The sequence below is a fragment of the Anser cygnoides genome, chromosome 1, assembly GCF_040182565.1.
Source record: "Anser cygnoides isolate HZ-2024a breed goose chromosome 1, Taihu_goose_T2T_genome, whole genome shotgun sequence".
NCBI classification, from domain to species: Eukaryota; Metazoa; Chordata; class Aves; order Anseriformes; family Anatidae; genus Anser; species Anser cygnoides.
Window position 1 is genome coordinate 102,542,399 of NC_089873.1, and position 10,701 is coordinate 102,553,099.

The window sequence follows — 10,701 nt, forward strand, 5'->3', positions numbered from 1 at the left end:
AGAGATGGGTCATGGAGGCCTTACGGTCCTACAGCTGTCACGGACTGTACTCCAGGTTTGCTAATTTGCTCTGGGCTTGCTGGGGAGAGGCAGAAAGAGACACAATGCTGTCCCCACACACAACCCCCTGCAGGATTGCTGGTGCTAGAGGAGGGGGTTTCTCTGTTGCCGTCGTGTCAGCGTGGCACGGTTGAAAAAAGCGCAGGTGGCTACAACGGCAGAGACACCACCTGTGAGCTGGGGGAAGTCTACCAGTCACCCTCCCCGTCTGAAACCTGCCACAACCTCTGCTGCCCCTGGAGAGGGGACACAGCTGTGGCAGCAGGTGTGGGCCAGCCCCTGGGCAGCCACCACCAGTGCCCTGCCGGCTCCTCCACCGCTGTCAGCACGCGACACGGAGCGATGAAGGTGCACCGATGTCACTTCCCTTCCCATAGTTTGTGCATACAAAACTACATTGATTTTAGAAAAGAATAACAGTTCAGTTGGAAGGGACCTACAGAGATCATCGAGTCCAACTGCTTGACCACATCAGGGCTAAAGAAAAGTTGAAGCATATTGTTAAGGGCATTATCCAAATGCCTCCTGAACGCCGGCAGGCATGGGGCAACCACCTCACTAGGAAGCCTGTTCCAGTGTCCAGTTTCGGAAAAACCTTAGTCCACACCCCGCACATGCTCTTCGTGCTCTTGCCCTGTCCCTGAACTGCCAGCTTGCCTCGGGTGCCAGCTGATGCCCATCAGCCTGCTCAACAAGACAGGATCGGGGCTTAAGGAGAGGTCAAATCTGAGAGCTGTAAGAAGGAAAATGAGCACAGTGTCAGCGGTGCTCGATGTAATGATCACGCCAAAGCGCTTGGAATATTCCCCTCAACCAAAACCAACAACCCCTGTTACCCAGACCCTTTTTCTTCTGTAACTGTCTCCCCTGCCTCCCCAAGCCCGTCCTGCCTCCCAGTTAATTTCTGCCTTTTGACTGCAGCGTGAGGCCGCAGTTTGGAGGATGCTGTCAGCCCTGACCTGCCGAGGCACTCCCCTGCCTCGTGCTCCCTGCGGGCTCTGCAGCAAGGCGCTCGCAACCCTCAGCATTCAGAGCCAAATGACCCCATGTGTTTCTTTCCGTGTCCCCAGGGTCTAGAAGGGAGGACACTGTGTGCTTAACCCTCGTCTCGTTTCACTTTATCTCACTGCTGAAACCCCAGCCTATTTTTGAACTTTTTTTTTTTTTAAGTGTTTGCTTGATGTTGAGATACCTCAGACATACTTAGACAAGCTAGGAGAATGGGTAGTAAAATTAATGTTGTAATTCTGCGTTACAAATACAAAGCAAAGCAATCATTTTGGCTCCCTCCTGACATTATAGGTTCCCAGATTAACAGTTCAGGAACTCCTAGTTATTCTCTCTGTGTAGTGTTTGGGGATTTTAAAAAGTAGCACAATTACATTCTAAAATGACATCTTTACATCCTTTACAGACAGGAACTCACTGCCTCAGGCCAGAAGCACAGAAAAGATGAAAAAGGGGGTCAGTAAGATAGAGAAGACAAGAACATAGAAAGCACAACATCAGGCAGGTAGGGAGTAGCGGAAACAGGAGGATATATACACCTCTGCCAAAGAGTATGCGGCTTTATAACCACCATGGGTCTGACAAGTCTATCCTGGTACTACATTTTCTCAAGGAAAATATCAAATACAAATATTTATGAATGACAGAGGAAAAAATCTTTTAGAATGCGCCCACCTGCCTGAGGAAAAGCATCCAGCTGAAAACAAGCATTCGCAAGTTTGAATCCTTTTTTTTTTTTTTTTTTTTTTAATATGGCAAGCCCTTAATATTTATGTGTAGCTCATGACCAGCATTAGACAAGGTCTTCCGTCTCCCGAGATGAGCTATTAGCAGTTGCCCATTTTGCAGATGAATTAACCGAGAAATCTCACTAAATCTTTTCATACAGCACTAGAAATAGAATCTAAGGTTTGGATATGATAAATCTACATTGCAGTTGCTGTCTTTTCTGGTCAAATATGCTAATGTATCTGCTTGGCTGGCTTACTGTTAGCCATTAACCACACCCTGCTCAAAGAGCCAGAAAGGATGCCAGGAAACCTGCTAGCAAGCGTACCAGTATCGCCTCACAAGTGGCTGTGTAAACCTTAGAGTTCGCTTTGGGGCTCTGAGCCTGTATTTAAATGAATCCATGATCTGCAAGAAACATGAAACTTCCCATGGTCACTAGCAAAGCTCCAAGTAAGAGCTGCAGACCATCAAAGCCCTGCCATTAGAAGTGGATTTGGTTATTCCATTAATGCTTCTGTTAATGCTTTTGCTTTTATGATGTTGGTGCTTGTCTCTTGTTAATGAGATCTGTTCCTTTAGGCATAAAAGGCAACTACTGCATAGAGCATTTTCCTTGCTCTTCAGAGCTGCTGTCCGGAAAGAACTGATCTATATGCAGAGAACTTTTCCAGAAAACAATTTTACAATTTGGCATTGTAACAGCAGTGTTTCTTTGGGCCTGGATGCATTAGGATATTCTGGTAGGGTACTGAGCCTTCGGACAGCAGATCACTGGTCGGAGTCCAGCCTGACTCTGTAGGCATTAGAAATCACTCCAATCTCTGTAAGTCCTTCTAGGAGATCAGTTTTGGGGGGTTTCACTTATAGCATTCCTATCTCTAATTCAGAGGTGGTCAAAGCCCCAAATAAAACCTATTTTCATCACAACTTGCATATTTACACAGATCAAACCATAAAGAAATCCATTCAGATGAGATGGACAAATGGACTAGCACCTGCTTCGGAGTATGACAGCCCTAGGCTAAATGCTTTCCTTACCACAGGGTTCATACCACTTCACCGTAAATCTTCAGTTTTGTGTTTTCATGCAGGCTAAGAACCCAGACATGTTTTCAATCACAAGAAGCCCCCTTGAGATAGGAGGACCTGTACCCATCCAGCTCTGCTCACCTTCTCTCTGGGCAGGTATAGCCCAAGCCACAAAAAGGGCTATGGGATGCCACCACCTGTAGGGAGCTGAGGCAGGAAGGCAGTGCAGAAAGTGCCAGGAGCTTGGCTTGCAGTTCCCCTGAGATAACAAGAGGATTTATTCACCCACATAGGCAGGCTTACAACTCACACTATGGAGACTCAACTTCTGAATCATGATGGTAATGTGGAAGCTATCACATTAAATAATTCATATAAATGGCTTTATTGGAGCTGCACGAGTGTTTACATTTATGGATACAGACCTTCTCACTTCGAGGCATAAACCTCCTGCAAATGATAGAAGTTGAGAAGAAATGATTGAAGAGGGCTGTGGCTGTCCCTTCCCACATGTCTCTGGCTCCTGCTGCTGCTAGACCAACTGGTGAGATGAACAACCGTGGGGCTGTTCCACCTGGGCTGTTCCTGCATGGCAAAGAGCAGTCACAACAGCTAATGCAGGTCTTAGGGAGAGCTGACCTCTGGAACTGCCTTCGCTGCTGCCCCTGTGCCTGAAAACCAGAAGGACTTCCAGCTTTCTTGCTCAAGAGTCTCTTCTTCTGCTGACCGTTCAGACCCCAGATGAAAGTCTTTGGTATCAGATGAAATTCTTGGATCCCAAGGCTCTTGGGATCAATGCAGACAATATTCATAATGGCGTATGAAGTCTGACAGGGTGATAAAGCTGAGCAGACCCTGAATCCGTAGGGTTACGTCAACATTAGCGAACAGATGAGCGGATCCGTAGAGGAAAACAAACAATGCCGAGGATTAGTGGCCACGCTGAAAATGTCTGGGGACTTACTTCAGAATGTCCCCAGCCCAAAGGAAAGCTGAGCTCTCGTTAGTCCTCAGAGCACGCTTGTCGCACATCTTGCAGGTTCCTTTGCCTGAACTGTTCGCGTGCCCCTGGTCCAAACTGAAGCATACTCTAAGTGTCCAGAAACATGGGCTCCCGTCCCAGCCCAGTTCGGATGGAGGGCAGCGAGGCAGAGATTTTGGGAGACACCTGTTTGTAAAAGGAGCGAGGGGAAGGAAGGTGCTGGCACCTTCAATTCAGGAGAAAGTAACTGAGGAAACAGAGACGCCCGTGGGCTTGTGAAGGCTTTCTAGCGCGGATCACCCTCTCCGGGGTGACCACAGCTGGAGGGGGACCTGCACCCTTCTGCCACGACCTCCGAGCACCCTTCCTGCTCTCCCTCCTCCTCCTCCCCGCTCCCCGCCGGTGGGACGGCGCCGCCGGCCGGCGACAGAGGAGCACACCGCAGCGGCCAGGCCTCGCGCCCCGGGCACCCCGCTCCCCGGGCAGCCCTGGCGGACCCCGCTACCCCCCCTGCTTCCCCGCGGCGTCCTCACCCCCCCGCCGGCGGCACCCCCCGCGGGCCGGCTGCCTGCTCGTCACCCTCCTCCTGACGAGGCGGCGGGGCGAGGCCGCGGCCGGTGCCGGTGCCGGGGGCGGTGCGGCGGCTCCCGCCCGTCCGTCCCGGCCCGCCCCCCGGCTGCCCGGCCCGGCGGCGCTCCCGCCCCTCGCCCCCCGCCGTCGCCCCGCCCGGCGGACGGATGGCCGGAGCGAGGGGCCGGGGCGGCTGCCTGCGGCGTCCGCTGCTGCGGCGGCCGCGGCCGGAGGCGGCGGAGCTGGGCACAGCCGCGCGGGGCGCCCGTCGCCATGGCAGCGCCTGCTCCGGCGAGAGGTAAGATGGGGCCCCCGCCGCCGCCGCCTCCATCGGCCCCCGCCTCGCCGCCGCCGGTACCGCCGGGCTCGGCTCGGCCGCCCCCGGCGCCCCGCAGGGTGCCCTTGTCCCCGCGGGGCGGGCCGGGCCGGGCTGGGCGGCTTGGCCCGCGGCCGGCCATCGTGCGTGGGAGCCGGGGCCCCCCGCGGTCCGCGGTGGCTGGAGGGGGGGACCGCGGCTGGGCTGGCGGCGGAGCCGGGCCCCGCAGGCTGCAGGCGCGGGAGGGCGCCCGCCTCGTCCGGGAGCGGCGCGGGCCGCCGCTGCACGCCGGGTGGGAAGGGCGGCGGAGGGGGAGGCTGCGAGGAAATTCGGCCCCCCCCCGGGATTAGCGGGGACGGCTAGCTTCGTCACGGACCCCAGAGGCCTAACTGCAAACGTGACGGTATCGGGGGGGTGTGAGGGGGGGGAAATAAGACGAAGCAGAATGGGGACATCTCCGATGCAGTCACGATAAACTGCTCCAGGCGGAGGGAAAAGCGGGAACAGCCTCAGGTGGTTATCGAGGAGGTGAGAAGACAGGGAGACCCAGAAGGATGGGGAAGGGTAGGAGCCGAGAGCCGCTCGCACAGGCTCGGGGTCACGGATCCACCCACAGAAAGACCGAGTTTGTATCAGTTCGGGATGAGGGGCAGAGCAGGCCGCCATCCTCCTGGGGCATCCTCCTGGGGCATAGCCTGCGGGGGAGGGCAGGAGGGGGGCTGAGCCGGCAGCACCAGGGGTCACCGGCAGAGGTGGGCGCTCCCAGGACCGCTTGCAGCAGTCTGGTTCACTGGGTGCGGGACTGCTGTGTCTGGAGACCAGGGCTGCTTTAGCATAAGCGCAAGGTGTGTTGGCGAAAAGGCTTGTGCTACAGGACTGGGGGATTGCGGTGCGTTGCCGGAGCAGTGAATCACAGCCCTAGATCGGATGGGATGAGCGCGGCAGGTTAAAGTCCGGAGTACTGACGGAGGGAAGCAGAGGTCCGAAGACTGGCGTGGCTGTGGGAGCTGTACATCAGGAGCAAGGGGTGCTGGCACGGATATTTGGGGAGGACAGGACCGGAATGGCAGGGAGCAATGCAGATGAAGGCATTGGTTTAAAAGACGGCATTATTAATATTCTGGGTGGGGAGCCTAAGACTGGAATAGCAGGGAGAACAGGGTGCCTCAGGAGCTCTGGAAGGAGTTGCTGGGGACCAGAGGTATGTAGGTACCGGCACAAATCTGGGTCTTCTGTTCCCTGAAAGACACAGGAAGAGCTCTGCAAAGCCTAAGTCATGACAATGTGTTTGTGTGGGCAAGGAGAGAGAGAGAGAGAGAGAGAGATCTGGGAAGACGGTACGATCTTAAATTACTTTTTTTCTTTTCTCTCTTCTACAGTGAACTTCATGCCCTGAATCTCCAAGGGAACCTTTGTAAAGGATCTTCCCCTCCCCGCCATCTCCTTATTGTTTGCTAGCTCTGCCCTGCGCTGTGCAGGGAAGCTTGAAAGAGCAGGCTGAGCCCTGGAGGACAGCAAAAAGGACAATGCAGTGAGGGTGCTGCGGGGTCTTGGCTAGGAAACTCTCTGAATCTTCTTCCTCACCCTTCACTCTCCATCGATGGCTCTCTGGCAAGCTTGCCAGGCACATCTACCTGGCCACGAGTGTGGCATTTGGTGAGACAGAGGTTACACACTGTGTACACACCACCCTCACCTTTTCCGTGGGACCTTCATCTTGTCTGAAACTCTTTGCTAGTTCCTCGTTCACTAGGACACTGGGCAACAGGCACCCACTGCTATCAAACTGTCTGGAGTGCCAGCATTCTGTTTGTGTGTGGCCTTCACCGGTCCCAGGAGAAGGTGGTCCCCGAGGCAGAAGGTGTCTGGGCAGCACGTGCAGTAAGGGGAGCTTTTTCTTTGGGGGAAGAGTAGAGGAGGGGAATGAAATAGATGGAGAGGAAAAGAAAAAGTGAGCATGAGAGACTGAGGGAAGAAGCACTGACAAGTGTTCATGAGAAGGAACGAAGGTGGAAGAAAGAAAGAGAACGGAAAAAACAGGTGAAAGAGTTAGAGCAAGTGAAAGAAATATAAGCAAACGAAAGGGAAGGGAGGGACTGAAAGTGAGACAGAGTTGAAGGCTGTTAGGCCTCGCACCTGGTGACAATGCCTTGAGGAACCCCTCCAGTGCGCGCGCACCATGCATCACCGCAGCAGCAGATGAGGAGGGACGTGGTTCCCCCGGCGCGGAGTCTCGTTCGCCCTCTTACAGTAACCCAGTGGCAGGGACAGGGCGCAGCCTAGCAGGGGTGGCAGCATGGGGGACTCTGAATCAGAGTCCACCTTGCACAACAATTCACTGTGGTGGCTGGCATGCGGGATGTTAGCCCTGTTGGCCAACTCTTGGATTATCCTCAGCATCACAGCCAAGCAGCAGAAACACAAGCCCCTGGAGCTGCTGCTCTGCTTCCTTGCCGGGACTCACATCCTTATGGCAGCAGTACCCCTCACCACCTACGCTGTGGTGCAGCTGCGGCGCGAGTCCTCCGACTATGACTGGAACGAGAGCATCTGCAAGGTCTTTGTCTCCACATACTACACCCTGGCCCTGGCCACCTGCTTCACGGTGGCCTCCCTCTCCTACCACCGCATGTGGATGGTGAGGTGGCCAGTCAACTACCGGCTGAGCAATGCCAAGAAGCAGGCTCTGCACGCGGTCATGGGTATCTGGATGGTATCGTTCATCCTCTCCACCCTGCCCTCCATCGGCTGGCACAACAACGGCGAGCGGTACTATGCCCGTGGCTGCCAGTTCATCGTCAGCAAGATCGGGCTGGGCTTTGGCGTCTGCTTTAGCCTCCTGCTCCTCGGAGGAATCGTCATGGGCTTGGTGTGCGTGGGTATCACTTTCTACCAGACCCTGTGGGCGCACAGAAGACACCAGCAGTGCCGCCATCAGAGGGCAGAGGAAGCATCGTCCTGCTCATCAGCACACAACACTTTCAATGTGCCGGCCATTGTGGTGGAGGATGTGCGAGGCAAAAGGAGGTCCTCGCTGGACGGCTCTGAGTCAGCCAAGACCTCCCTGCAGATGACCAACCTCATCAGCGCTATTGTCTTCCTGTACGACACGCTCACTGGGGTGCCTATCTTGGTAAGCAGCGAGTTCTCCCTTTCCCTTCGCAAAGCCTGCAGTTAAGCTAGATTTCTGTCTGTCTCAGGTTTTAGAGAAGAAACTCTGTCTCCTGTCCACCAGCCATAGAGCTGCCACATCTGAATCTGTGCCATTCGGAGGGGTGATTTTAAAAAGGTTGAGGTAGTTCTCTCACCCTTCCACAGGAACATTTTCCTAAGACAGGTCCGAGCCTGGGGAATACACCACACAGCCGAAAGCACTGTGAAAGTTTTAAGTGGCTGAGAGGAGACTGGAGAGGAGATTATTCTACAAATGTACAGGGGCATCTACCTTTGTAAAAAGGATGAGATTTCTGTCTCTCCGGTTTGCTTCTGGAGAACAGATACACCAGTTTTAACAGCTGTTGTAGAGAGTTGTCTTTTTCCTTCTGCTAGTATGTTTGTAGTCAGCATTCAAGTTTTGGCTGGCTGGTCGATTCTCTGCAAAACTGGAGAGCTGAGGAAGTTCTTAAAATGAACTATTAAGAGAACAGAGGCTTTAATCATATTTTTTTTCCAGTCGCCGTGTCTTTTCTTTGTACCTATTTAGCTTCAGCTCATAACGAGCACAGGGAAAAAGGGATGCTAACACCAAGTCTCGTATTAGAGAGATCACAGCTCGGAATACGCTCCAGCAAACCATGAACAATTTTTCAAAGGGGCATGGGGTATTAACTTGATGAACCCTCTACTGACAGATTATATTCTACTACAGAAGTGACTCTCGTCATCCTTCTCCTTTGATCCCCACTTCTGTCTCCTTTATTGGCCTTGTTTCTCTCTCCTACCGTCAAGGTTGTGAGCTTTTTTAGCCTGCGCTATGATACGGCCCCCACCTGGATGGTCCTCGCTGTGCTCTGGTGCTCCATGGTGCAGACCCTGCTGCTCCCCTCCTTCATCTGGTCCTGCGAGCGCTACCGAGCAGATCTCCGCACCGTGTGGGAGCAGTGTGTGGCTATCATGTCTGAGGAAGACGGAGATGATGGTAAGCCCCTCACCGCCTTACAGTCACCTTTCTTCAATAACCCCCTCCCTGAAAGACTACAGAGGAAAGAGTGGCCTGCCTTGGGAAAAGGACGTAATGGCACTGGGAGAGATGTTGTGGGTGGCTGTGTGGGATTCCTGTTAGAGCTTGGGTTCAGTAACCATGTATCCTTTAAAAAATTATTTTGAAAATTTATTCCGGAGAAGGCTCTGCCGTTCACTTGCTGCCTTAGGACTCGCTAGCATCCCAGCAAAATCAGTGCAACAACCTTCACAGTAGGTAGAAGAGTAGAGGTGATGTGTAGCTGTCAAACCACGTTGAAAAGAGACACATCCCCAGGCCTCAGCCCAGGTTGCTGATCCAAAGGTCCAAGTTCTGGCGGGGAGAGATTCCAAAGTGAGACAGAAGAAACAAGGTGGTCTTTGTGTCCTTCAGTCCTGCTGGCAGCAGAAAGAAAAGGTCCTTGTTCAGAGATGAGTCTCGGTGGCTGCAAGTAGCGCCACAGAAGTCAGACAAGCGTTAGGATGGGATCAAGGTGCCCTGATAATGCTCATCTTCTGTCTGAGAAGTGTTGCCTGTCATTCTCTTTGCCAACAGATGGCGTGTGTGATGATTATGGTGATGGCAGGATCTGCAAAGTGAGATTTGATGCCAACGGTGCTGCAGCCGTGAAGCGGGACTCTCGGGATATCAAACTGCTACCCATGCACCACATGTTGTTGCCCCAGGACAAGGTGCATTATCTGCAGGTGAGCTGCCGGCTATCGGGACAGCCGCACAGCCCACTTCCTTCCCTGTCAGTCTCCCATATGTTTGTGTTCTGTAGACTCTCTTCTCTCGGAAGGCCTCGGATACTCCCCTTCCGTTCTGTCTCTTCTCCAAGTCTTCCATCACCTGCCTCCTTCTCCGTTTCCCAGGTCCCTATCTCCCGGAGAATGTCACATGATGAGACTAACATCTTCTCCACCCACCGCTCCACTCCATCCTTCCTACACAAGTGGTCTTCATCTGACGACATCCGCATTTCCACCCCCCGCAAGCCTGGAGTCCCCAGCTTCTTGCCTCCTCAGCTGCATGACTACCAGCACCGCCGGCGGCCTCCAGAAGATGAGCTGACAACCCTACGGCAGTTTTTGGAGGGGGGGCTGGTGCCCCGGGTGTCCAGCTCCAGTGCCTGCTTCTTCCGAGATGAGATCACCACGTTCATCGACGAGACGCCACAGCCCACCCCAGCCTGCAGCCCACGGCACTCCCGTCTCCCGCTCGCATCACGCCGTGATCGCCGCCTCTCCCTCGGCAGCAGAGAGGAGGAGAGCGCTGACCGGCCGCGGCGCTGCTCGCTGGCCAGCAACGAAGCCTGGCATCTGCAGGACGGAGAGCAGGCGCCACGCGAAAGGACGCCTGAGGCCTGTGAGGCACAGACCTTCCAGGATCCCAAACTATGAGAGACAGCATCGGAAACATGCAGTGCCATCACGATTTTTAAATAAAACTCCAAACGTTCCCCTAGTCCTGGGACCCGAGTACTAATTTGCATTCTCATCTTTCTCGCCAGCAGGCAGGAAACACGGCACCCCGTGGTGGTGGTGGGGTAAAAGAAGTGTGACAGACCTGCAGAACGGAGCTCTACAGACACGGACATGGACCTGTGCCTGCTCTCAGGATACAAAGGCACCCACTGCCGCGACAGCCACTTGGCACCCTTGCCAGTCCCGTCCCCTTGTGAGCTCCACCCTCGCATTCGCTCTGCCCTAAGAGACAAGGCAGGCACAGAATGGTATTAAAATTCTATATTTGGAGTGTCAATCGTGTCTGTTTTTAAAATAATATATTAGTAATAATTTTGTTTCCATAGAAACAAAATGA

The 10,701-nt window shown here is 54.0% G+C and overlaps 2 protein-coding genes and 1 long non-coding RNA gene across 4 annotated transcripts in view; 1 reads left to right on the forward strand and 2 right to left on the reverse strand.

Moving 5' to 3' along the window:
• The window catches only part of PHB2 (prohibitin 2), a 167,319-nt gene that overhangs the window by 35,264 nt on the left and 121,354 nt on the right, over nucleotides 1-10,701 (reverse strand). The gene's annotated exons all lie outside the window — the stretch shown is intronic.
• LOC125180591 (uncharacterized) lies at nucleotides 3,196-4,475 on the reverse strand. The gene is made up of 2 exons (XR_007159281.2): nucleotides 4,345-4,475; nucleotides 3,196-3,997 (listed from the first exon to the last, which is right to left on the reverse strand). It is a non-coding gene; the product is annotated as an uncharacterized lncRNA (long non-coding RNA).
• GPR162 (G protein-coupled receptor 162) lies at nucleotides 4,453-10,641 on the forward strand. 2 transcript variants are annotated; one of them, XM_067004726.1, is made up of 5 exons: nucleotides 4,453-4,679; nucleotides 6,077-7,830; nucleotides 8,646-8,835; nucleotides 9,433-9,584; nucleotides 9,753-10,641. In XM_067004726.1, the coding sequence occupies exons 2-5, from the start codon at nucleotides 6,994-6,996 to the stop codon at nucleotides 10,278-10,280; spliced, it is 1,707 nt and encodes a 568-aa protein (XP_066860827.1). In that variant the 5' UTR covers nucleotides 4,453-4,679; nucleotides 6,077-6,993; the 3' UTR covers nucleotides 10,281-10,641. The 2 variants fall into 2 exon arrangements, with proteins under 2 accessions (XP_066860827.1, XP_013055007.2); XM_013199553.3 differs by lacking the exon at nucleotides 4,453-4,679 and adding an exon at nucleotides 5,121-5,225.